Source organism: Rhineura floridana, chromosome 1, assembly GCF_030035675.1.
Source record: "Rhineura floridana isolate rRhiFlo1 chromosome 1, rRhiFlo1.hap2, whole genome shotgun sequence".
Lineage (NCBI taxonomy): Eukaryota > Metazoa > Chordata > Lepidosauria > Squamata > Rhineuridae > Rhineura > Rhineura floridana.
Window position 1 is genome coordinate 149,352,751 of NC_084480.1, and position 27,959 is coordinate 149,380,709.

Here is a 27,959-nt window from a genome sequence, read left to right on the forward strand (position 1 = left end):
AAATTCTCCGGTAGTTCAACAAACCTTTGACACAGTTGCATTCCTTGAAAACTTTTTAAAGCCACAAATAATTATTTAAATTAAACCAAAATTGCTGATGACCCAAATAGGTCTTGTCATTGGTCCCTCACTAGTGCCATCAGTTTCTGGTCACTGCTGGTAACCCATAATCTGACAGATGATGATCTTTATTTTCCATTGTGGGCACATATATGCTCGGTAGACATTTTGCTTCTCGTCAGTATATGTTTAAAATCACTATATGAACTACTGAAACTTTAAAGACAGCAAGTTCACACTGTCAGAGACTCTAGTTGTGCTTTTACTGAATATTTTCCTGTTTAGGGTGTGAACTAGACTAACCAATGTTTGTGTGGTAATCGCCTATTTCCCCTCATTATATACCGCAGGAAACTAACACAGAAACCACAAATATTATCCATTTGTTCCTATGTGTTGTTAAAGATGGCCGTGTTAGGTGGTGTGTGTGTGTGAGAGAGAGAGAGAGGGAGGGAGGGAGGGAGGAGGGAATGGACGAAAACTTCCTCAAATGGGCATGCACCTTATGGCTACATCCCTGGATAATAACAAGGTCATTTTGACCAACATTTCATCAGTCAGGGTATTGTGGAGGGAGTGGCCACTACCATAAGGTTAGTTTCCTTAGGTGGTTAATATGGCTGTCATTAAAAATGGTAGGCAGATAATTTTGACCAATGGGCGCAGTTCACCAGGAAGTGCTCATGCACAGTGTTCCCACTTGCCGGGTCTCAGAATACGGCTCAAAGTTTGACAGCTTTAGCTTCTTTCTCGTGGATTACTGTTTTCATACTAAGGTCCTTGAGCATGGCTAAGCATTGCTTTTCTTCAATTAGTCAGAAGCAGAATTTAAAAGATGATTCCACACAAAATGTAGCATAGCACAATTTCCCTACAAAATCCAGTAATGCCTCTCCACATAGACAAGATTCCACTGTATGCATCTCCCTGCAACTGTCCCTTTAATTAGTAGGTTCCTCTTTGCCTCTTTTCTTTTATTGAAGCAAATGCGTGTTGCATCCATAGTCTTCATTTATTAGATTTATATATCATTTATTATACAGCCATGAGAGTGGCTGTATACTGTAGTCAGCATGGATTTTTGGCATTCCGGAATCGAAAATAAACCCCATGCCATTCTTATGCTTCCCATAAGCTCATTTCAAAACAAAACCTTACAAAACTTACAAGTCCTGAACTCAGAAAGGCCTGCTTAACAGCTCTCTAAATTTTCATAGCGATACACAGAACAGTCAGAGATAATTTAGAGTTCAAAGTGTAAAAAGAAAGAGAGAGAGAAAACAGACCCCTTTTGGACTTTTTTCTGTCAGAGTTCTCATAATCTGTTGAAATTAATTAAAAATCAGCCATGTTCACAGAGTACCTATAATCCTATTATTGACCTTGCCCCATACTCTCACCTTCTGCAGTTTAAAAGTTAAAAAAATGTGTGGCTGATTTTTAATTAATTTAAGAAATTTAGCATTGAACTCAATGATAATGTCAGGCATGCTCAGTAAGAAACAACTGTCAGTGTTCTAAAAGCCAAACTCACAGCTGCTGGTCTTGCCTAATCAAGGTGGCACACCCATACCAGACTTTGATTTCACTTGAGACAGTCATGGCTTCCACCAAAGAATTCAGGGAAGTGTAGTTTGTGAAGGGTGCTGAGAGGAGACTCCTATTCCACTGACAGTGCTCCAGTGGCCAGAGTGGTTTAATAGTCAGTCACTCTGACTGAAGCTCTGTGAGTGGAACAGGGCATCTCCTAGCAACTCTCAGCACCGTTCACTAACTACACTTCCCAGGATTCTTTGGGAGAAGCCATGACTGTCTAAAGGGAAATAAATATCTGGTGTGGATGTGGCCAGGGACAGCTTTGGTTTAAATTTGGGTGGGAGGCTACATGTGCCTGCTGTAGAATAAAAAGTTGGGGGGGACCCTGAAAAAGAATGCTACTGTTCACAATGCTTTCCTTTTGGACAGGAAAGGGGCTTCCCCTCTACCCAGTGCCCACCCATCCAATCTCCTCCCCTCCCTGCCCCTCCCACAGGTCAGTTTCACCTATCCTAAGCATGATTGCACAGGAGTAAATCCCACTGAACTCAAAAAGCATGCAAATGATCAAACCTGCCCTCCCCTCGTCCTCCCTCCTAATCCTTCCCTCCCCCTTCCTCCTCCCTCCCTTCTCCCCATTCACTTCCAATCCCCCAATCCCTCTCCTCCTCTCCACACCTCCCTCATGGTTAGTTTTACCTATCCTAGGACTATGACCTGGGAGATCAGGGTTCGAATCCACACACAGCCATGAAGCTCACTGGGTACTTTTGGGCCAGTCACTGCCTCTCAGACTCTGAGGAAGGCACCCTCTGAATACCCCTTACCATGAAAACCCTATTCATAGGGTCGCCACAAGTCAGAATCATTTTGAAAGCAGTCCATTTCATTTTCAAGTATGATTGCACGGGAGTAAATCCCATTGAACTCAATAAACATGCCCATGATCCGAGCTGCCTTTTCCCTCCTTCCCCTCTCCTCTCCCTTTCTCCTCCCTTCTTCCTCTCCTCCCCTCTTCTTTCTTCCTCCTACCCTGCCCACTCCAGGCCTCTCTCCCCATGGTCAGTTTTAGCTATCCTACCCATGATGGCATGGGGTAAATCACACTGAACTCAATAAAGATGCAAATGATAAAACCTCCCCTCCTCCTCCCCTTTCCTGCCTGCTCCCCTCCCCCCTCCCCATCCCCTATGGTCAGTTTCACCTATCCTAAGCATGATTGCAGGGGAGTAAATCCCACTGAACTCAATAAGCATGCAAATGATGAATCCATTTTCAGCAAACTTGCACAGGATCCCATTTTTACGTCCCAGATTAAAAAGCAGAGAAATTCACTAATAGGCAAAAAACCCTACAGTTTAAGAACACACTTACAGCCAACAAATATTTCTATCAAACTTTAAAAAGCAGGGAAATTGAGCGGCTATAGTGAATGCACCAGGGGAGCAGGAGACCTGACCTCCTCTCTGAGATATTCTGCTGAAGTACAAATTTGTAAAACTGCAAACACAATTTGAGTTGGTCTTTCATAGTCCAATCCACTTCCTATGTAGCTTGGAAGAATTTGGTAACATGTGCCTCTGAGCATATGGTGAGTGGTGGCAACATCTGCAATCAGCCCAAAGAACAGAAACAAGACATGTGCTGTGCTGATCTTGTTTGAGCAGGGAGGAAGCAACAATATTAAAACAGTTGATATAGTCACTTTAAATATGTTTGATTTATTTGCAATTTTAGTGAAGTTTCCTATAGTAAATCATTCCCTTTTGCTTCTGTTTCTGTGAATATGTGAAGTACAGCAACACTTTGTAATGCTCCAAAAACAATTGTGGAATAATGTTCTGCAGAATAGTTTCCAATGGACATGAGGAGTGTCTCAGTTTTCACAAGATAAAACAATGGGAGGTGAAATATATTCTAGCAAAATTCTAGGTGTGCTCTATGTTTTTAATTGACCAAGACTACATTTCCCTAAGTGGTGTAGCAGGCTGAAAACATGCATCTTGGGCAGACCAAGTTTGTTTTTTCCAACAGCTAGAGTCATTGCTTAAGTAGCAACATATTGTAATCAGTCTGATTTTACATCAAACTGCAGTTTCAGATTCAACTGTTGTCGAGAGGCAGAGCTGGGGTCCCGGGGAGTTGGCAGAAGAGGATTCATATGGATGGCAGAGGGGAGGGGGAGGAACTTCCCCCCTTTGGAGTGAAGACGAAACAGAGGAAATGCCAGCGATAGGGTCGCCTAGCAACGGGGAGCCTGAGAGCTGTGAAGTTTCAGAATCCTCCCTGGATATTCTCACGCCTCCCCTTCTTCGAAGCTCAGAGCAAGAGGGAGGGCTGCCCACAGCAGAAAAGCAGCGAGGCAGTTTACCATCAGCTCCTCCCCTATCCCCCATACTGGAATCAGAAACTTCAGACGAGGAGGGGCCGATGCTTCCCCCCTCACCGCGCACACGCAGACAGCTGAAAAGACAGGAGAGAAGGGGGAGAAGGCGGGCAGTTCCTGAGGAGCAGTTAAGGAGGAGCGAAAGGTTGCGCGCCCGTTTGGCCCCTTCTTAAAGAACAGGCGGGAAGCAGCCCCTTACTCTGTCAACTTTCTCCCAATGCCGCAGGACCTGTATCCCTGTATTGCTTCATGAGAAGACGCAGTCTTTGCTTGGACATTACCCTAATAAAACACGAATTACTTACAACCTCTGGTCTGGTTCCTGAGTCTCATCCTGGGCCTGACAACTGTTCATGATGTGCCCAAAATAGAAATAGAGCATATCCTACAGTTTGAAACACAAAAGGCTGTCTTCACCAGCATATGACATTAACCAATAAAAAGGCTTTGAAATTAATAAAAATAGATTTGGCACAGATTTCTAGGATGAATAATAAGAGAAATATAATTTTCTAGATTAGATTCTCTGTAGAAATAGTAGTAACACAGAAAAGAAGCAAAGTAAGAAGAATACCAACAAACATACAAAAATGAAATTTTCCATCTTTGGAGATGGCAGGTGTTGCCAACCACTCACCATATGCTCAGAGGCACATTACCAAATTCTTCCAAGCTACACAGGAAGTGGATTGGACTGTGAAAGACCAACCCAAATTGTGTTTGCATTTTGACAAATTTGTAGGGTAGTCCAATATCTCAGAGAGGAGGTCAGGTCTCCTGCTCCCCTGGTGCATTCACTATAGCTACCCAATTTCCCTACTTTTTAAAGTTTGATAGAAATATCTATTGGCTATAGGTGCGTTCTTAGACCGCAAGGTTTTTTGCCTATCAGTGAATTTATCATATATATATCATACATATATATCATCACTCTTACACATCTCCTGCTCACTATTTCAGTCAGGCTAGCACAGGAGAATGTCCTGGTCAGTTGTTGTGTCTCATGATAGAAACTGCATTTAGATTTTCCATTTCAGGCACTATAGTGTTTTGAGTCTGATGTGAAGTGCTAAATTGTGAAATATGGCAGCAGAATCAAGCCACTTTATTCTCTCTGCACCTCCAAGTCAGTTCAGAGATGAAGGAAACTATTGGCTAGATTTTTCCTGCTTTCCTATACTATCCTGATGACGGCTGGCAGGTGAATGGCAGACTAACAGCACTGCTGGATCAGATGATTTGCAGAGCCAACCAAGAGGTGCCCTGATGGCCTTATATGTAACTGGTACCTTAGGTGTGGCTTCTCAGTCTGAGCTGCTTATAAGGTAGGGTAGCTGCTTGCTTTCCTAAGTACGCCTGCCTGTTTGGAACTTGCCTGACTTGGTTCTGTATTGTACTATAGCAGAGGTAAGGACCCTGTGGCCCTCCCACTGTTGCTGGACTCCACCTCCTCTCAGCCCCAGACAGCAGGACCAATGGTCTGCAAGGATGGCAGCTGTAGTCCAGCAACATCTGGAAGGTCACAGGTTTGGTTGTTTGTTCTAACTATATCCTGCCCAGAGGAGCCCAAGGCAGGCAACACATCAGTGACAAATATTTTTTTAAATAAGAAAAACAAAGACATTCTAAAAACAGTTAAAAGGCCATAATCTGAACCAGTGAACTCAATGTCAAGGAACAGTGTCTTTCAGCCATCAAATGTCTGTGTAAACAGGGATGTTTTTAAATTCCCCCTGAAAGTCAATAATGAGGAGAACAGATGCACCTCACCAGGGAGGGCATTTCACAAATGGGGGACTGCCACTGAAAGGGCCCCGCCATGGGAATGCCAGTCGGGAGGTCCCTGGTGACAGCACCACCAACAAGGCCTCACCTGGCAATCTTAAGAGTCCAAGATGGATGACAGTGGATTTCCTTCTCTGCCCTGATACTATAGCATCTGCCTCTTGCTACCTTTGGTACATGATCTGTGCCCACTTTAGGCTGTGCTACTTGCCTGTGGTCCCGTGGACACACACACAGAGTGAAGCTGAAATCTGACCCTGCTGGGACATCACACCATGCCCCTTTGTTTGCCTTCTGCCCTGAACATTTCACATTCAAAAGTGATCACAAGCCGCCCTGTCTCCTGTTTTTGCCAGATTTGAAAAGATAAACTCTGGTTTTGTGCATGCTTGCATGTTTAGCAGTTACTAGTGGTGGAAAACTATTTTTCTCACCCTTGTGCCTGCTCATAACAATACTGTCTGTGTGGTATCACCTGGAGCTTTTTGAAAACTGAACATTTTGTTTACATTTGGTGCTATACCAGTAAAATGTAGCTGAAAATAGCTACTTCTTGTTTCAAAGGTTTTTAATTCCCCTCCCCTTTTTCCTGAAAAGGAATACCACAAAAAAATTGTTTGTGCCTATGCAGTATGAAGATAAATATTCCAGTTGCAAACCGACAGACAGATCAAGCATAAAGCACCCTCATAAACATACAGCCCAGACCAGCTGGTAGTTATGTGGAGGAGGGAGCAGACAGTTATACAGTGAGACAAGGTAGGATGTCCAGAGTCACAGAGGCGCAGAAAAACAATGGCAGAGGTTCCCTCTTTCCACGGAATTCTGGAAACTCTAGCTCTGACGGGAACAGGGATCTCCTAACAACTCTCAGCACTCTTAACAACTACACTTCCCAGGATTCTTTGAGGGAAGCTGTTTAAAGTGGTATGATATTGCTTTAAATGTATACTGCAGATGGGGCCTAGGTTTGCCCTTACAACTTCCTCGCTGGGAGGTCATAGAAGACAGAAGCTGTATGGAAGGTGTTCATTTTATCTCTTAGGGTAAGAAGAAAAGTATAAATTTTTCTGGTCACAGCGCCACATGGTGATGTTTACCTGCTTTCCAACCTTGGTCTCAAAGGGCATTTTCACAATGCCTTTTTGTCTAAAATATGTTACTGCCACTGGTGTGCATTGTTAATGCAGGATTCCCTTTCCTGCACTTGAGAGATGCAGTTGATGCAATACATAGTGTTAGTAGTACCCCTCTTTACCCCACTGAAGGGATTAGAGGGGGAGAGGCAGCTTGGGGAAAAAGTGGGGGGGAGTAAAGGTTATAACACCCTCTTCCCTACCACTGTTTTCCCGTTCAAGTTAGTGACCCCTTGCAGCTGCTTTGATGTAAAGATAAAATAAATGAAATGAAGCAGAGATCCTAATAATGGTTATTTCATACAATGTTTGCTGTGAAGAGCAGTGGAGGCAATATTTGGGTACACAATGCATTTATATTAAGGGAATAGCACTCTGCACATTCTTAGAGGTACTTCAAAAATATATTACTTCACAGCTGTCTAAAGAATGCAGTGTGGCCAAAGATGATGTGGTGATGGAGGAGGAGGAGGGGTGGGATTACAAAATAAAAACCAAGGAAAATTGGAAGAGATTTTTTACCCCCAGAACGTATTCAAACAAATGATCTCCCATGTGCATTCTGAGGGGGGCACAGTCCCGTTCTCCTGACTGTTTAAATCAGCTCTGAAAGCCATGTGTGTCTTGTCATACTTCTTGCCATAGCAGAACTATTATTTCTGACTTTCTGCGCCTGTGTGTTTTAAGCTCTATGTAAAACATAAATATATTATTCATAATTGGTATGCGGCACATGTATCATGGGTGTCAATAGTATAAAACCTGGTGCCAGGTCATTTATTTGCCCATGCATTTTAAAGCTCAGTTTTGAAGTTGATTCATATATCCAGTCTGGTCTGCTTACTTTTAAAAACTGCCTCTTTTTTATGTTGTTTTATCCTCAGTTTTATTATGTTGTATTTGTCTTTTTAGTTTTCTTTTGTATACCTCCCTAGTAGGGTTGCCAGGTTCATGGCCTAGTCGTGTATCTGCAGTTGGAGGGTGGTCTAAAAGCATTTTAAACAAACACACACATAGCTTCTCAGAGAAAATCGCTCTCATACTGTGACTGAAGCAGGATTTTACCTAGGGTTGCCAGGCTCAGGGCCTGAGAATGATTCTGTATCTTTAAGAGAAGAGAAAATTCAGCCAAGGGCAGGTTTTCTTGCAACACTGCAATGGGAAAAACCACAAGGTGAAATTCTCCCTTCCCCGCTGCACAGCTTTTAAAGATACAGAAGACCTCTTGGTTGCCAGGCCCAGCCTCCAACCCTGAGCCTGGCAACCCTAATTTTACCTGAGGCAAAACCCCAACATTGCCTCTATTGGACTACTTGTATAATACAGTTTTCTTGTTTCCTTTAGTTAATTTGTCAAGTAAAGTCAGCAGTAAGCCTGAGATTTTGAGATATCTGTAGCTAACTCCCTGAAAAAACAAAAATCTGGCAGGAGCTAACGTTCCAAAGGTGGAAGCAGTATTAAATATGGCCACCAGAGGGAGCAGAGACACTACCTCCAGTTATTACAGAAAGGATTTCCAGGAGTGCAAGTATGCTGTAAAGTTTAAACACATCCAAACATTCCCAGCTACCAAAGGCCCTCACACAAAGTACAACAATATCTCAGTTAACAAAGGAGATGCGTTCCTGGACATTACTTCTTTAATAGAAACTTTGGTACCAGAGGTAGGAATAACATGGAAAGAATAGGGATAGGTTCCTATACCTGCTTATAGATTGTGGGGGCAGCTTCAACAGGGGCTTTAAAGGATGCCTACTCGGCACTCACTCATTCCTCTGAATCCTATTGGATCTTTCCCTCCCCAACGCTGGGAGAGATCTCTTTCATGAAAAGCAAACACAGGGTTGATAGTTTCACCCTAGCAAAGCAAAGGCACAGGCTTGAATGTTTATCCACAGCAAAGCAAAGACAAAGGCTGGTCAGTTTCATCTTAAAGCAAAGGCACAGGCTTGAATGTTTATCCACAGCAAAGCAAAGACAAAGGCTGGTCAGTTTCATCTTAAAGCAAAGGCACAGGCTTGAATGTTTATCCATTAGCAAAGCTCCTCAGTTTAACCTTTTTAAAAGCCTTTGTTGAAAGGAGCCTTGTTCCTGGAGGATTCTTTAACTGAGGTATTACTGTATAACAGTTTCTTTTTTAACAATGGGGGGGGGGGGTTGGAAAAGAAACAAATACTAGGAAAATAGGTTCATTGTCTTAACCACTTATGGAATAAGAGGTAGGAATTAGGTGACATAAATACAGCCAAACATCAGTGTTAATATTATTTAAAATGTTACTGTTTCACAATTGCAACAAATGATGATGCCACTGAAAGAACTGATGACAGCTACTACTGCCAATCACATCCTGAACAGAAGTGTTTCATATCCCAGCATTCCCTTTTTGAAGGAGGGGAGTAACTATTTTGGCATAACGGAAGGATGGTAAGGTGCCTATTTCCACAGGAATATGCAACTACTACAACTTGTCTAGGTACACAAAGAAAGTGTGAGATGCAAATGGAAATTAAATTTCAGAGGGCTGTTCTATTCGGGCAATGTAGCCTTTTGGGGACTGTATCAATTCAGATGGGACGAAGGTTCCATATTTCATGCTTGAATGTTCCTCCACATTTTTTAAAAAAAAGCCATACACCTGTGTAGTTGTCTTTTCCAGGCCTTAAAAAATTTGTCTGAGGGTGCAATTCTATGTTCCCTGGGAGGGCATCCCACAGGCCATAGGAAATTGTGACTGTGGGCAGAGGCTCCTCGTAGTAGCTGTCAGTGGTCCATCGACCGGAGGGAGGGGGGAGATGTTGGGGACAGGTCAAGGGAGGTTTTGAATTTGGATCCCAAGCCCTCCTGTTCTCTTGCCACATCACTGGAACTAGAGTACTCAGTTTTGCTCCAGCTGTCAACCCATCCCCTCCTCCTGCCCTGGCTGGCAAAGACGGCAGAGCTTTGAATTTTGTACTTCTTCTGCCGTGGATTCTCACTCATAGGAACGTAGGAAGCTGTCCTATACCATGCCAGACCATCAGTCCTCCTAGGTCAGTATTATGTACACTGAATAATAGCAGCTATCCAGGGTTTCAGGTAGAAGACCCTCTTAGCCCTACCTGGAGATGCACAGGATTGAACCTGCGAGCCTTTTGTAGGCAAAGCACATGCTCTACTGGTGAGCTAGGGCTCTCTCCCTAGGATTGCTGTGCCCACCTTTTAATTCTGTGGTAGTCTGATAAACATGTCTATTATACCTTTTATTCTTCACCACATATTTATGATGTATTTTAATTATGATGATTGTTGCATTTTAATTTTTTTTTATGTGGTAAGCTACCCAGAATCCTTTGCTGCTGTTGTTGTGGGGCAGCATATACATGGCATAAATGAAGGAATAAAGGGAATAGTCTTGTGGTAGCTTAAAGATTAACAAATTTATTGTGGCATAAGCATTTTTATTTTATTTTATTTGCAGATTTCGCAACTTTAAAGTACAGTTACAAATGACAGATATAGGATATAAATAGTATACAACAACAAACCAAGCAAACTAGGTGCACATTTCCTATGCAAAAAGGAGAAAGTCACAAAGAGAATGGGGGAAAGTTAGTTCTGTAGACTTAACAGGCTATTGCCCCATTTCATTATTTTAGGACCACAAATGATAGGGTAATCGGCCTAACCAAAACAATGTCTTTGAGTTGGGGTGGACATCAACAGCCCTCCCTGCACACTTAAAGGTGCCCACATTCTATCAAAACCATCAATACTCTGCACTCCCTTAAGGACTCAGCTACATTATGTTAATTTCTCTGATAGTGCCAATGTCCAAACTTTGATCTACAAGCCTTGTAAAATGAATGGTGTGTGGCATCGCCAGCACTGTGCTGTCGCTAGTAAATGAATCACCAGATCTTTATGCACCAGACTCTACATTTCTTCTAGAACAATGGATAATAAAGCCAGCTGTGGGTCCTGTGGAATTATTTGACAGCAGAATGGCTGATATCTCTTGGAAAATCCTTGGACAGAATGCTTCCACAACCTCACCAGCGCAAAATGTTTAGAGCCCTGTTTATGTGCCCAGCTTAGTACTTAGTACCATTCATAAATCAGTTTGACTGTGGTTTTCCGCACTTGTGCCGAAATGGACTTTAATGGCGGTTTTACCCAAATGGCATTCCATTCCTGCTCTTCCAACTCCTTCCCCAAGTCAGCTTCCCATATCTCATGTCGTCCTGTCATTGTGCCACTGGCCCCATGTAGCATTCTTTACATAGCAGTGAGACCATGCCATTCTGGTTTCACACAAAAAAAGACTTTCAAAGTAATTCATGTCTCTGGGAATATTTCCCTGACAAAGTGAACGGTCACAAAATCATTGTATCTGTACCAGATCGAAATAGCTGCCAGTAACATTTGCCAACTCAGTCTTGATTTTCTCCCTGTCAAGCGGACACCCAAGTATAGTTCCTTGTCATTCCATCTCTTAAATTGTCCCTGTTTTCTTTAAACTGTGAATATTCTAGGAACAGCAATGAAAAAGATGGCAACAGAGTCAGCACTTGTGCCCATCTCATCCAGTTCTTATCCAGTCTTCTTTCAAAAAAGGGTTCTCCAGCACCCCAAGGGTCAGCTTTGGAAATGGTAGAGCCAGACATCTTTCCTTTTTCTGGCCAAGTTCCAGGGAAACCCAGTCTACCTCTCGAGTGACCCTTATAATTTGCATTAGCTGTTTAATTTGGCATGAATAGAGTTGAGGTTTGGAGCACTTAGCCCCCCATGCTTGTTTAACCCTTTATGGTGGCAGAAGGTTTTGTGGACAAGAGTCTACTTCCATCATCACATACATCTGAGAAAGTAGACTTAGGTCATGAAAGCTTATGCCATAATACATTTGTTTGTCTTTAAGTTGATAACTGTTGTTCTTTTTGCTGCAGCTAACTACGTCGGCCACCCTCTGAAACTGCTAGCAGGGAGATGGGTTCTCTGTATTTCTGTAAGAGCACACAAAGCTTTCTTATACCGGGTCGGGCCATTGGCCCATCTAGTTCAGCAATACCTGCAGCCTTCTCCAATTTGGTGCTGTCCAGATGTTTTGGACTACAGCTCCTATCTGTTGGTCTACTGTGACGCGGAGGCAAGGCTCAAGCAGAGACTTCTTTGCAGCCTCTGCTATGTAAGGCATTTTGGGCGGAATTCCGTAGACTGAACCTTGTGAGATAACAGGATTGCCCTAGTTTTTAGACTTTTTTATTCCGACAGGCTCTTGGACTAGAAGATGTTTAAGATAGGGCCTCATAAGGTCTGTTGTATTGTTCTATGGTCCTATTCTTAAGGTTTTAAATTGTCTTAGTATCTTAAGTGTATGTTTCATGGTTTTAATGTTATGAATAGTTTGATTCTATTTTAATTGTATATTTTTGTATGTTTTTTACCTATGTGTAGTTTTTATTTGTAAGCCGCCCTGAGTTCCAGTTTTGGGGAAAGGGCGGGGTAAAAATAAAGATTCATTCATTCATTCATTCAGTTTCCCCCCCAATGCACAGGCCTCTTTGCCCCAGCCAGCCAAGCCTGCCTGTGTACATCAGTCCTGATAAAATATACTTACAACAGTAAGCCCTTTTCTGCAAGTATGTCAAAATCCTGGGAGGCATGTCACTCGGGCAACAATTCTGTTTCCCCAAGCATATACTCTCTGTGTGTATATACATTCAAGTCAATAATCTGCAGCCTTCATATTACTCATTTGGTCAGCATACATGGCTGGCCATGTACCTTAACACCATTTAATATTACAAATTAGAAAATAAAATGGAGTTTTACAAGAAGTGATGATCTGTTCTCATTACTCAGACAGCCAAGTACAAAGTCCGTTTTCACAGCTACAGCTACCCAACTTTGCCTTTGGACATGACCCTGTGTTGTTGTCTGTCAAGCCCACAAGCAGAGCTTGGAAAAGTTACTTTTTTGAACTACAACTCCCATCAGCCCCAGCCAGCATGGCCACTGGATTGGGCTGATGGGAGTTGTAGTTCAAAAAAGTAACTTTTCCAAGCTCTGCGCCACAAGTAACATTCATCTGGCAGCAGGAGATCCTAATATATGTAGTTACTCTTGTTGCACTAAATTCATTAATTAGGCCCAGCTCTTCCTCTTAGGAACTCTGAACGAGGTATATAGGATTCCCCATAGGTGATCCCTTATACCCAGGCAGCCTTCAGGGTCAAATCTGTTTAGCAGCAGAACAAAATCATGTGTCAATGAGGTTGAAGTTGAGCACATAAATATTATCCTTCAACACAAGGACGTTCATGGCAGCTTCACTGGATGATCCAGAGCTCAAAATGAAACTCCAGCTTGAAATTGTTGACTAGAATTTAACCAGCCTTATTCTATCCTAGTTGGGTTTTATTGAGAACTTTTTTTTTTTCCTGACTACAGGCATAATCCAACTTACCTTTCCACCAAGGTGGGGGAGTTGGATGCTGCAGACTCCCACCTGCACTGATGGATTCCTGGCACCATCAGGAGCTGTTGGCCTTCACTGGCAGCAGCTCTCTGCTCTCGCTAAGCCGCAGCAGCGCCAGACTGGGGTCCACCAGGGATGGCCAGCCCAGCAGCAGCCCCCAAAATCGGGCATTCCAGGGGCGGGGGGGCAGAGCCATTGGGGGGACTTGCGCAAGATCCTCCTCATGTTCGGAGCCCACCCCAAGGTCCCGATCTGCTGGGAAATTCCATCAGCCAAAAGGCCGGTGCAGTGAAAACATTGCCATGGAGGCCTACAGAGGGCACTTCCTGGCTGGCTTGTGCATGTGGCCCCAGACGGAGCTGGCACCTCGCAAACAGGAGAAGAATCCCATGGGGCTTTCTGTCGGCTCCTCCTCCTCTGGTTCGTTGGCATTTGAATTGCTCTGTACAGGTATTAAATCAGCATAGAAAAAATCAGAACAATGCTCTTGTCACAGTGCTGCTGTGAATGGATCAATCTTCCCATCTTGTACACATTTCGGCTCTGCAAAGAAAGTTAGACCTTATTTCATGATATGGAGAAAGTGGATAGTGAGATTTTTCTTTCCCATAATTCGAGAACCAGGGCCATCCAATGAAGCTGAATGGGAGGGAGTTCAGGACAAAGGGAATATTACTTCTCCCACCACTGCATACTATGGAATTCACTGCCACAAGATATGATGGCCACCAACTTAAGACAGCTTTAAAAGAGGTAAGACAGGTTCATGGTGGATAAGGCCATCAGTGGCTACTACTCACAGTAGCTATGTGCTACCACCAGGATGCCAGGGAACAACAGTGAGAGAGGGCTACTGACCTCATGTCCTACCCATGGGTTTCCCAGAAGCATCCATCTGGTTGATCGCTGTAGGAAACAGGATGTTGAACTAGATAGACTACAGACTAATCCAGGAGGGCTTTTCTCGTTAAGTTCTTACACTGCATGGTCTTTTGACCATGGTCTTCATTATAGCCCGAGTTTACAGTTCTTCTGAGCCCCTATACCAACTGAAGCTTCATGTTATCTGACAAGGTGGTCTCTAGTCAATAAAGTTGTGTGACATAAATCTGTTGGTCTTAAGATACCAAGAATAAAACTAACTGATCATGAGAATGGAGTCTGCATTCCACATCAAACTATGCTGCATGTCTTCCTGTTTAATTGTTTTTAATTAGACAGAAAATGGGTGGAATGAATAGTCTGGGAACACCTGGCATTGTAGCACTGGTGGTCAATTTCTTGGATGTGAGACCCATTGCAAACGCCATGAAATCAGGATACAAGTTAATTTTTTAAATAAATCAGTGAACATTTAATAAATGCGCTGCCCTGCACTTACTTGGACTAGATGCAGATGTGTGTCAAAATTAACATACACCACAGACAAGTATGAACTGCTTGAAATCTTTTTGAAAGGTTTTTATTTACAGTGCTAAACAATATATATATTTATATTTCTCATCCTCATAATGTCTGTGCCATAGAAAATACTGCAGATGGGGTCTGCTTTAATTTACAAACGAAAACAACTAAGACCCTTGAAAGCGACAAGGGAGAAATCAAAATTTGGTCCCTATTATTTAAAAAAAAAAAAAAAAAAAACCCAAAATGAGAATATACACACTGAATCACAATATTACTTTACACATTAAAAACAAGCTTTGCTTTCTGGAAGAAAAAAAATCCACCAGATCCAGCTTGCTGCCTGCCTTGTCAATTTGTACAAAAAAGTAGTAATAATGAAAATCTTGTCTATGTTTTACTTAAAAACACATTTGTGTGTGTATATAGAGAGAGTTGCCTTTTCCCAGCAATGAAAAGGGGAACAGGCACAGGACAGGATCAAATCACTGCAGGATTCCCTGCCTGTCTTACTTCCCGTACTCTGGACTCAATGTAACCCTTTCAGCACCATAAAATGTCCACACATCTGTGGAATTCTGTAAGGGGCCAAAAAAAGAAGGGGAAAGAGAAACATTTGTCCAGGGCAAGAGAAGATGTGTCAAAAGCAGAGGCGTGTAAGGATCTCAGATAGGCAGCAATTTTTGAAGGGTTGCTCAGAAAGAGGAAGTAGGAAACAGTATTTCTAGGTATTGGGGATATTTGACTGGAGGGCAGAGGGAGGATCAGTAGCTGTAGGGAGCACTGTAACATGGAACAGATCTTGGGGCTGGGGAAAAGCCATCTTCAGCTTCCTCTGTCCTTGTTGAGAAACGCATGTAAACCCTCCTCCTATGTGACCACAGCACCTGCAGTGGGTGCTTGCACAGGTGAAGGACAGATGGGATGGTGGATAGGAAGATCTGGCTGGGGGAGAAGGGCTCAAGCGGAAGAGCCATTTTCTGTTTTCTTTCTCTTCGGGTCTACTTCATCCTGCAAGAAAAAAGATGGGATGCATTTGATCAGATACTCGTCAAGGCAGATCATGTTCATAAGCTGTATTGGGGAAGTAGAGTAGAACTGCTGATGGATCAACCACTTCAAAAGGTGTTGGAAGTGGGGCAAGAGCAACTCCTGTTTTGTTCTTTTGTTTGTGTTCCAGAAGGGAGATAGAGCTAGGGTCCTCCAGATGGACAGGCTTGTTTACCTTTACCTGTGATGCTCTGACTGACGTCCTTCCCTCGCTAGACTGTGACGCCTTTAGGGAAGCTTACCTGCCCCTCCTCCTTCTGCCCTTTCCACTCCTTTGTCCTCTGGCTGTCTGGGAGAGAGGAGACATCCCTTTGTCTCTGCTCTCTCTCCAAGCATGGGGCTAACTCCTACACCTGGGCATTACGCCTCCAACTTAGCTAGTTAGTTAGAACTAGGTATGCTTTTCTATCTACTATGTATTTCTCTAAATAAAGTAGCTTTTCTTATTTTACTAAGTCTCAAGTCTCAATGATGCTGATGCAGGGTAAAAGCCTGCTTTCTTAGGTAAACACACGCACACGCTGGCACACTCGCATTTCAACATCTGCTGTTACTCTCTGCTGCTGTGGTGCTGCTTTTAAACGAAATTAAGCAACACAACTACACACAGCGCAACAAAAGGCTCTTCACACTTTTGAACACAAGTTCCTTTTAAGGAGCAGCTATTTTAAAAAGTGGACTTTACTACAGCTCCAGGAGAATGGGAAACCCTTACGACAACAGTTGAGGACTGAATTCCACTAAGTTGGAACATAGCTGGGCAACTTAGAATTTCAGTGCTGGTGTCTTTTCCTACTTTTCTTAGAACTTATCCAGAAAAATGATTAAATTTGTGTCTGAATCACATTTTATCTTTTGTTAAATGGGAAAAACAGATCTAACATAATTTCCATAGTACGGGGACACTGAATTTTGAATACACAGATGTAGCAATATATCCCTGTGCCATTTTCAGGGAAGGCATCTAAATCCTGCACAGTAAATGAGCATCAACTGCTTCTGTATAGTTTAATTGTATCTTAATTGTATATTTTTGTATGTTTTTAACTACATGTAGTTTTATTTGTAAGCCACCCTGAGTTCCAGTTTGGAAAAAGGGCGGGGTAAAAATAAAGTTTCATTCATTCATTCTGTTCAATGAGGGGGAAAAACACAATTCATGAAAAGGCCCCTAGGGACTGGCATACCACCTACCACTGCTACCTGAACGGCTGTCACAGCTTCAACAGTGAATTCCATTCCTCCTGTGTACTGTAATTATCATCAAGGGGTGACTTCATGTTATGTATAAAGGAGAAGGAACAAGTTCTGAAAGAACCCTAGTACAATATATATGGATGTAATATATGTTTCAATATATGAGAGCCAGTGTGGTGTAGTGGACAGTGTTGGACTGGAACCTGGGAGACCAGAGTTCAAATCCCTGCTTAGGCATGAAGCTCACTGGGTGACCTTGGGCCAGTCCTTTCAGCCTGGCCTGCCTCACAGAGTTGTTATGAGGATAAAATGGGGAGGGGAAGAACCATGTGCTTGAGCTTCTTGGAGGAAAGGTGGGATGTAAATTTAATAATAAACAAGCATGCAATGCAGAGGTGGGGGGGAGGGGAATCTTGAAACTCTTAACTTGCACTGTTGTTGATGGGTTATGTAAAACCTTGAGCCTATATTATCGGAGTCAGTTTCTGCCTTGCACAGTAGCATGCATTACAATGCATACATTATTAGCACCATCAAAAGCACATGGCACTGTACATAATGTACAAAGGACTGGGAGTAGATTGAGAACTTTGACAATTATCTTCTGTAGGGTATGACTCTTCTGTTTTATCTCTGTCAAAAAGAATTCAAACTAGGTAGTGATCTTTCCATATCTCATTTAAACTGCTATCAGCCTTGCAAGATAGGTCCCTATTATTGACGCTCCCGCATGTGTAATGCTGACGTATAGAGGTGATCTGAATAAAATCAAACAGTGAGTTTGTGGGTGAACAGAGAATGCAGAATGGCATTAAAGTGCATGCAAAGCCTCCTCCTGTCTGAGGAAAGAACTGAGTGGCAGGAGCTGCCCTGTCTTCCTGATGCATTCCCAAATTTAGTTTTAGGAGAGATGTGTCCTTCCAGGGAGAGAATGCTGTTCCAGGCAGCAGGAATTTGCCTAGACAGAACTCTATAACTGTTTTATTGAGAAATATTGCTTTAACAACTGGCACCTGAGCTTGCTTCTTCCTCTCCTCCCTCCCTCTTCCTTTCTCCTCATGTGCCATGTCTTCTTAAATTGTAAGCCTACTATTGATCTCTGGGAGCCTTTTTAGCTGAAGCATGGAGTATAAATGCTTTACATAAATAAATAAATAATGTGCTGTTATCTCACTGCTACCAAATGTCAGCTGACAATCCACATTTCACAGAGGGCCTTGCCTTTGGCTTGCCACAACAGTTTAATGGCCTGCTTCATATTACAAATTGCCTAGAACTGTTCTATACTCTTACCTATATGTGGCCATTTAGAGGGCAAGGTCTGAACCCTAGAGACAGACGCATAACTTTGGACTAAGAACTTTCTCCTTTTCCAAGGACGCAGCTTGGCACTGCCCGAGGATGATCTGTACCCCCTTATTAGCCCTTCAAATCACATACAGGGTCTCAGCTCCAAATGTGAATGCTGCAGTGAATCCCATCGTGATTCCCAGGGACTAACAGCAAACAGAGTATAGATTTCATATAGTCCTAATCCATCTAAAGAGGAAGCCAAGATGAACCCTAAAAAACAGTGATCCCCATTATAGCCACTACATCTGGTGTGTGTTTGAAATGACAAAGGGGCCTACTTTGTTGATGACACAGCCCCAAGCACACTGTAGATGCTCTAATAATATTAGCAGTTAACATTAGTTGTGATGCTGTTGCTCAGTGATATACTCCTCATCAGGACCGTCTCTACCATTAGGCGCAGAAAGGCAGCTGCCACAGGCAGCAGATGCTGGTTAGTGAGGAATAGTGGTGAGGTGTTGGAGGACAGAGCTGTTGTGCGCTACACATGGGCTGTCCTGTGCTTCCTAAGCTAGCCTGTTGCCTTCTTGATGTGGCAGAGGCCGCTGTCCTCTTGCCAGTGTTGGAGTAAGAGTCCACTGCTAGTCCAACTGGCTTCTATATGTGGAACTGGGAGGGGTAACCATCTTGTCCTTTGCCTCAGGCAGCAAAATGCCTTGGGGTGGCCCTGGTCCTCACACATTCCCTCAGTTCCCAGCTAAGTGGAACAGAAGCCTCCCCACTCATACTGTACCTGACTTTGTTTCTACTAACCTCTTCCTGCTTCTTCTCCGCAGATCGTTTTACAGCATGCGAGTCTGGCTGCTGTTCGTTCTCGTCATCTTGGAATTAAGGAGGGGAAAATGTGTTAAATCACAGTCAACCAGTCATGAAATTCAGTGTTGTCTTCACTTACAGCACAGCTTACAAGCTACAGATATTGCTCATTCTCACCTTCCTCTTCTTCATCTTCATCGTCCACATCCTCAGGATTTGCGTCTTCCTCTTCTTCCTCTTCCTCAGCTCCGTTTTCATCATCCTGCATAAGGCAAACCCACAGAATAGAGCAGTTGTGGCCTGCCACCCAGTATCTCAGACTATTGTCCTCCTCAGAGGAGCTCAGCGTGGTTTATGAGATTCCCAGGCAGCGTCCTGTCCAGGAAACACATGGGGCAAGAGTTGCCCAGCTTCAGCATCAGAACCGTGCCATGTCTCTCCATACTGAGGCCTCTCTTCTCTACCGAGGCCGACAAGAATTCTCCTTCATTTCTGGTCATGCCCTCATCTTGTAAGCTTTCCTCACATAGCTGCTACGCTCCTCCTTCTCAAAACATAGCTATCCTCTCCGAATGCATTTCCACACTGGTTCTTGTCAGAGTGAGAGAGTGTGTGTGCGTATAGAGAGGTTGGCATTAGGATGCATGGACGTTCATTCAACTCATCTGAATCTCACAAGCAGCGCAACACCTGTGCATAAAACACACGGGTCCTCTACAGAGGACCTTTTCCTAACCAATGTTGTGCTCACCCAGCGTGGAAAGAGCAACAGATGTGTATGGGGAATAGATCTATCAATAGCTACGATCTTGAAGCATCAAAGTCAAATTAGATGTGATGCAGGAGATCAGGGACTGGAATCTTCCTCAATTTTTGTTTTTCCACAGGGCTGCTTTGACAATTAGGAAATTTTTACTTTGGGATAAAAGTTTTTAACCCTTTCCCAAAACTACGCTCTTCCTATTCTTGTGATTGAAATGTGTTTTAATTCTTTTTAATACTGGATTTTGTAACCTGCCCTGGGATGTATTGGTGAAGGGTGGGCAAAATAATAATAACAATAATAAACCCACCTCCTGAAGTTGCTATTAGGTCTGTGCGGGGATGGGAGGAGGCAAGGAGAAGAGTTGATTACAGAGATATGATCTCCTAGAAGCATTTGTTTGGCGGCTGTTGGAAACAGAATGCTGCACCGGATGGACCTAGATATTTATCAGTCTAGGTACTGGCTCCGAATCAATGATTTAAGGTTACAGAACGTACACTTTTTGAGGCCAAATGCACCCAGCGCACAGACCAGAGAAAGGGTTTGGTTTCTAACATTTCCGGTATACTTCTTAACACCCCCCGCCCCCAAGATTTTCAAGGTTAAAGCTGGCATGCAAGGCTGATCTAGGAATTACAATTTCAGATTCAGTCTGGGCTAACTACCAGTCACATGCTCCTTTCAAAATGGTCTCCATGGCCTTTAGGGAAGCTTTTCATAAAGTAGCTCACCAGTGGCATTTTACTCCTATAAGATTAAGTTACATGAACAGTTTGCTTTCTCCCAGTTGTTGGAAAGGGTGCAATGAATGGTCTCTCTCTCTCATATATATATATGTATTTCAGAAAATAAATATAAAAATTTAAAAACTAGGCACTTAATGAAAGCCACCCCACATTATCACTTATTTTTCTTTTACAAACTTCTTAGCCTCATCTGATTGTGGTTGGTACAGAAAGCACAACTCTTGCTGTCATACAACCAAAAATCCCACTTTTACTCATCATCATCTGGGACTGAATACATCATACCTGTAGCCTCCCCAATCAACGCTTCCCCCCGAGAGGTATTTGGGGCCCCAGGAGAGACCGCTTGAATAGCATTTTTGTAACCCTTAGCACCTAATCAGTCCCACTAGTTCTCAGATATCTGTCAGCTCGCTCTCTTCATAGCAAACTCTAAGGAGCAAGAGCACTGGGAGGCTGCCACACTTCCTACTTGCCATATTATGACAGCTGCCATCTTCCCTCCTACTTCAGTGGAGACCCTGCTGCATAGCAGACCCCCCCCCCCAAAAAAAACCACCAGCTGATGTAGTTCTTCCCATCACTGGATCTCATGACAAGAAATGCCACATCTGCTGGAATGTCTGCCCCCCATTAACAGCACTGAGCCTTCACCAGGAAAATAAAAATGACAACCCTATGAGGGCCTGGTCCAAGATACAGGAAGTCCTACAGGCTTCTTTTCCCAATCCTCTGATTTTGTGAAGCAGGAAAGAGTAGTTCCTGCTCCCCTTTCCTATCCTACTTTTGCTCATGGTTGGATCCCTGAAGCAGCAGAACTTGAGAATCCTCCCTGCTCCTCTGGACTTTTCACTGGCTCTGCATTCTCTGGCACCTATTTATTTCCTTGAGCCTTCTCTCCAGTCTCTTCCCCTCACCCCACCGCATCCTTTACCCAGTTCCTAAACCCAAACCTTCTGGATGCTCCTTTGCATCTTCTGCTTTGCCCTGCCTGCTTCCCTGGATAATCTGTTGCTGCTAGATTCATCTTTCCAGTTTCTTTCAGGGAGAGTCTATATGGCAATAAAGAGAAGAACCATTCTACTCTGGAAACTGCATTAACCATATTATAGTCATAAATACGATTTTCTCTTGAGGATCACGTACAAGGGGAATAAGTTCTGCTACTTTGAAGCAAAAGGAGATGTGCACAGACCTGATTATCTCTGCACCTATGACATCATGAAGAACAAAAAAAAATTAACTTACTTGTTTAAAAATGTCGAGCACCAATGGCAGGATTGCTTAAATTAAGGTAATACTATTGAAAATGAAAAAATGGACCGCCTTCAATTCCGACTTATGGGCGACCCAATGAATAGCGTTTTCATGGTAAGTGGTATTCAGAGGGGGTTTACCATTGCCTTTCTCTGAGGCTGAGAGGCGGTGACTGGCCCAAGGTCACCCAGTGAGCTTCATGGCTGTGTGGGGATTCAAACCCTGGTCTTCCAGGTCCTGGTCCAACACCTTAACCACTACACCACACTGGCCATAATAGTGCTGCAAATAAACACAGCTGACAATCCACCATGAGTGGAGCAAGATAGTGGGTGGGGGGCAGGCAGGGGCAGTCAGGAAATCAGCATTCACTGCTGAAGCAAGCCTGTGTGTCATGTGAAGAGTGAGAAGGGGCAAAACTAAAACCATGCTGGTTCCTGTTTTAGCATTTGTCCGGTAGCAGCCGGTGAGGCATGGTTGCTCTCCCGGCTTCCAAACACAACCGACTGCCGCCTCTGACCAGGAAGGGGAGGGGAAGTCCGCCGCACCGCACCACTGAGCTCCCTGCACCTCTCCGTCAGCTGTAGCGTCTTAGAGTGTTTGGAAGCTGGGAGGAGCAACAAGGCCCCTCCCATGCTGCCTCACTGGCCACTACTGTGTTTTGTCCATCTGCACCCTCCCTTTGGGCCTCATCCTTGCCATGCCCTCCTGCTTCTGTGCTTCTCCACCAAATACATGCCCAATTACCTCTATTATCTCCTTCTTTTCTTTGCGGGCAGGCTTCTCCTCATGCTTCTCCTTCTTTTCTTTCAGGTCCTAAAAGACAGGAAGAGAAACAGGCTAATATTGAAGAGACTGAAAAGAGGAGTTAATGTGAAGAAGTAGTAGTAGAATAGCAAAAATAATGAAATTGGTTGAGAAGATGGTGGCTCAATAATGGCATCAGGAGCACACATAGTCAAGAAAACATTGCTTCTAGAATTGCTTTGTAGATTTATCTGTTTTTTGAAAGCGCAATATATCACTGAGCTCAAGACCTTGTCACTGTGACAAATAAGGAAACCCAGACAACACTTTAAAGCCATGGAAACCTCAGTGCGGAAGACTAACTGAAGGCTTGCCAACAATTAGTAGTTGTGGTATGATTTAACTGTGGCCCATGGTATGTTGGTGCTCGAGAATGATAATCCAAATGGCATTGCCTATTAATTAACATGTGGCACAATCCACTAGCCCACTGCTGTGCAGCTCCCATTCATTTCACTGGGGCTTGCACAAGTGGCTTATGCCTAAAATCTGCCACCTGAGGCAGCTGCCAAATCACACTGCTTCGTTTTAGGGCTGCCTATGCCTATGTATACAACATTTATTAACTACTAATGTAGACATGCCTCCACTGCTAGTCCCTGCACTTAACAGTGGCATAGGTCCGGCTCTCATGGCTAACAACTTATTTTGTCTTTGGCCATTAATATATCTACTAGCAACCTCATACCCGCCATTGCTTGGGAATTCTAAGAAACCAAAACATCAGTGCAGTTTTGAAATCATTGGTTAAAATCAGTTCAGTTTTGAAAGGTTCAGTCTGCTGTCTTGATTCAAACTGATATCCAATTGTACCCAAAAATGGGGGGGGGCTGCTCCTTGATCTCAAGAACAGTCATGCAAAATTTGGTTACAATTTCTTAAGAGGTATCTAAATACCTAGCAAATAGAGAAACAACATTTCAAAATATGTAGTAAACGTTGTGCTATTTACAGTAACTATCTTTAGGGGAAGAAGTATTAATATTGTTGTTTGGCTATGATTGCTTCTCTTGTACATAACAATAACAATTATCAGTATTTATACAGTGCTTTTTTCCTATCCATCATATCCATCTCTGAAATCCTTCTGACAGCCCTTGTAAGACAAGCCAGTATTTTCTGCATGTGTGGATGAGGAGTAGTGGCTTAGAAAATAGTGGTTTCGTTCATGGGTGAAATGGGTAAGAAACCTAAGAATATCCTGCTGGATCAGGCCAGTGGCCCATCTAGTCTAGCATCCTGTTCTCCGTGGCCAATCAGATGCCTATGGGAAACCCACCAACAGGACCTGATGACAAGAGCACTCTCCCCTCCTGTGGCTTCTGGCAACTGCCTTTCAGAAGCAAACCTGGGGCCTTATTCCCTTAGGTTTGTGGTTCCCAAACTCCCCCCCCCAATGGATCGCTTGGTGGATCACTCAATCATTTTTCTGCCTGTTATAGCAATTGTGATGTGATGTGTCGGATGCGGTATGATTTTAATTGTAAGTTAATTTCTTCTTATTTGTAATATATTGTATTTTATTTTTAATTCCATAGAATTCAAATTACAATTCTATCAAATACAAGAAATAAAAGCAGCAATTAAAATACAATTAAAATCAATATGAATATATAATACAATGGGTGTGTCTTCAACCACAAATCCACAGACACAATGTGGACCACCTGAATGAAGCTCATGGACCACTGGTGGTCCACAGACCACAGTTTGGGAACCCCTGCCTTAAGTATTATGCTACACTAAACTCTGTTTTTTAAAACACGCACACTGGAAAAACGTGCAGCATACTAGAACAGTATTCCAATAGTTCTTTCTGGAGATAACAAGCAAGAAACATACATACCAGATTTAAAATAGGCTTGCCTAGACAATGTACCACCTTCTGTGGAAGGAGAATGGCCAAAAATAGTAGGATGGAAGGCAGGGAAAGTGTCCCAAGGTTATTTTAGGTATTTTTTCTTTTGCTCTATGTAAATGGTAGTAGGATGGAACTGTGCACATTTTTATTTGTGCTAACACCGAGTCCTTGCACCAGTTCCTGTGAATACCCAACTTCACCTTAGTGCAGGTCTATAATGTAGACAAATCTTAATAAGATGGCATGAGAGAAACGTGTGTTAAGAAACACTGCCTTACAAAACAGGCTATCCCATAAATTTTCCACTAGAGGGCATCATGTGCTTTAGAAACTGAGGCATGAAGCTTCTAAAACCTGCCACTGAAGAAGATGGAACACTGGCCTAGATATATGCTAGTCTAACCCAGATTGATCATTTCGGTGTCACACCAGTACCTGAAATTTCCGCAATGAATCCTCTAAAGAACCTTATTTTATGCCTTCAGCTGCAAAAGAGGGCTCTTTTTTTCAAAAACAAATTTGCTGAATTGTGTAGCCACTCCCAAAGGCAGGGGCATAATAAATTATAATTGACAAGCGTTCTGAGTTTTCTCTTATAAGGTAACCTTAATAGATCTCTCCCTACTGCTATCTGTGAGGTAATTTTCTGAACTCCCATCTGGAACCCTTGTATTCTGAGGAATGGTATACAATGATCTTAGGCCATAAAGCTTCCTGAAAGTGATGTAGTATGCAAGACCTGTCATTAACTATCTTGTCGGGACATAATCTTGTAGGGTGTAAAACGGCAAAAAGCCACATTTTTGCAGACTTAAAGGAAGGTGTTGTGATCCACCCACTGCTGCAGAGGATAAAAGTAAACCTGGGGAGACTGTGGAGCAGGGCTTTACTTCTGCAAGGATTGCATACAAGTAGATAACTAAGGTTGCCAGGCTCAGGGCCTGAGAATGATTCTGTATCTTTAAGAGAAGAGAAAATTCAGCCAAGTGCAGGTTTTCTTGCAACACTGTAATGGGAAAAACCACAAGGTGAAATTCTCCCTCTCCGCTGCACAACTTTTAAAGATACAGAAGACGTCTTGGAGGCTGGGCCTGGCAACCAAGAGATCTCCTGTATCTTTAAAAGTTGTGCAGGGGCAAGGCAGAATTCCACCTTGTGGTTTTCCCATTACGGTGTTGCAAGAAACTTGCACTTGGCTGAATTTTCTCTTCTCTTAAAGATACAGAATCATTCTCAGGCCTTGAGCCTGGCAACCCTAGTAGATACCTGCTTCTGTACTTTTACTGAAACCCTGAGAAAAGACTGTCCTGTGTGAAAAGACTGTTTTGGAAGCTCCTGTTCTGACTGTCTTCAGGTTTCTCATTCTAATCAAGAAAGGAAAGTGGAAGCAACTCTGAGGTTCTTGCAGGAGGATATCCCCATGTCCCTGGCTGCCCTTAGGGTTGTTTTAATTATTTTCCCTGCAGTGCAAGAGAAGGGACTGCATAATTGTCAAGAAAACATTGTGCAAGACCCAAGCCCTGGAACACAAATTGTTTACTGTTGGTCTTTAATCTTTCTCTCCCTTTTTTTCTACCATGTGAAAGAATCCTATTCCCTGGTATTCCATGGTGCCCTACAGTGCAAATTGCATGTTTACTGAGAATTAGGCCTGACTTTGTTCATGGGGTTACTCCCAGGTAAACGTGCAGAGGATGGCAGGCTTACAAGTTTCATGCTTTCTTTCTGCTACAACTGAGTGAAAGAGCTAGATGACAAACAATTTATTATTTGATTTATATCCCGCCCTTCTTCCCAGCAGGAGCCCTGGGCGGCATGGTGTTGGCACTGAATTCCTATTGCCCACCCTGTTTCATCTTTCCCCTCGCTTCCCACCCTCTCTTCAACTACGTTTTCAACCCAGCATTAATAAATATAGGAAGAGCAAATCCCACTCGCCGCTAACCCCTCTTTAGGGAGTCAGGTGGCTTTCTGAAGGTTGTGTTGCCTTCCTCTTTGAGGTGACCTTGCTCCACAACTATGTAAGGCAACCTACTCTGCTCCTTCACTTAACACCCACGTTTGAACTACAGCCAGTTTTCTAGCTAGACCAAAGCTGCAGTTCCCACGATGCGGAGCTATACGTGTCTCCACTCTTTACGCGTATAGACGCATAACTAACTGTCCAAACCAGGAACCCCAAAGCCGCGAATCCATAAGGTTCGATGCATTCAAAGACAAGAAACATGGTCGCTGGAAGAACGACCCATATGGTGGCAACCAGGCAGACGCACGCACGCACGCACATACCGGCGCGCGCACGCTCTTTAATTGCCTTCTTCCATCTTTTCCTGGCTTTGTATCGCGCGTCTCCGCTTTACTGTTTTGTTTCCTAATAAAGCGAAACGGTTGAGTCGTCTCGTCGGTACTCGGCCGGATGAGAGGATCAGAGTCCTTATTTAAAGGTGTGCTCCTTCCTAGGACTAAGAACCCCTCCCAGGTGGGTGCATGATTTGAAAGGTAACCCACCCCTCGTCTCCATTATAATTGCTGGGGCTTTTAAAAGAAAAACTATCACAGCCTTTAGCACAGACAGGAACACGAAACTGAGAAGTGCATTCTTCCACCTTTCCCGATTCTCACAATCCTGGGGACCTTTGGCAGAAAGCAAACACTCCCTTGGCCAGCCAAGTGCACTTGGGGTTATTGGCCACTGAGGTGAGGGGGCAGGAGAGGAGCACGACGGGGTAATGCCCAAAACACAGTTCTACCGGTCTAAGCGCGTACGCTTTTTCTGACCCGAATCTCGGCGGACAGCTCACTTTCAAGGTAACAAAACAAAAAAAGGAACAGCGGGTCGTGAGGAACATGAGCGGGAAGACGTCTGAATAAAGGCAGGCGAGGGAAGCGGGGAGGGAAGGAGGCAAAGCAAGCGCACGCAACCGTCCTCGAGTCTTCTTTTCCCTCCGTAGCTGCTTTCCCGCAAGTATGTCCGTACCCTTTGCAACCGCTCCTGAACGGCCAGGGCATGGGAAGCCCTTGAGGTCCAGGACTCACCGCCTGCTTCTTTCAAATCAAGAAAAAGCGCGCTTTGTCCGGGGTCTTGGACCAAGCTTCTCACCTTGGCCCCTAGCTCCACCGGAGCCTCCTCCGCGGGCTTCTCCGACATCCTGGAAGCTGCGACGGCGGCGGCGGCAGCAGCAAAAAGAACAAGGGGGGAGAGAGCGAGCACGGGAGGAAAGGTGCTTTGCAGAGGGGCCGAGCGCAGCTCCGATTAAGCTCCCAAGAAGCCGCCGGCCAGTGCTGTGCTCCCCACGCACAAGCCACGGGGTCTTCTGCTACCGCGATGAGGCTATGCCAGAAAAAGGGATTTATACAGGCTCGGTGACAAGGGAGGGACCTGCGCAACGGGAGGGGGAACTG

The 27,959-nt window shown here is 43.8% G+C and overlaps 1 protein-coding gene across 1 annotated transcript; it reads right to left on the bottom strand.

The window, feature by feature from the left end:
• Window positions 1–14,806: 14,806 nt before the first annotated feature.
• Window positions 14,807–27,907, bottom strand: PTMS (parathymosin). Its single transcript, XM_061637061.1, has 5 exons — window positions 27,658–27,907; window positions 22,637–22,705; window positions 19,298–19,382; window positions 19,118–19,185; window positions 14,807–15,775 (listed from the first exon to the last, which is right to left on the bottom strand). Exons 1-5 carry the CDS (start codon window positions 27,703–27,705, stop codon window positions 15,725–15,727), a joined length of 321 nt encoding a protein of 106 aa, XP_061493045.1. The 5' UTR covers window positions 27,706–27,907; the 3' UTR covers window positions 14,807–15,724.
• Window positions 27,908–27,959: the final 52 nt, after the last annotated feature.

Bases quoted from the DNA above. Each gene is read 5' to 3' on its own strand.
- PTMS (XM_061637061.1), bottom strand. From the start codon at position 27,705: ATGTCGGAGAAGCCCGCGGAGGAGGCTCCGGTGGAGCTAGGGGCCAAG. The intron at 22,706-27,657 runs GTGAGAAGCTTG...CCTGTCTTTTAG, and splicing joins CGGTGGAGCTAGGGGCCAAG to GACCTGAAAGAAAAGAAGGA. The intron at 15,776-19,117 runs GTTAGTAGAAAC...TTTTTCTTGCAG, and splicing joins CGGAGAAGAAGCAGGAAGAG to GATGAAGTAGACCCGAAGAG.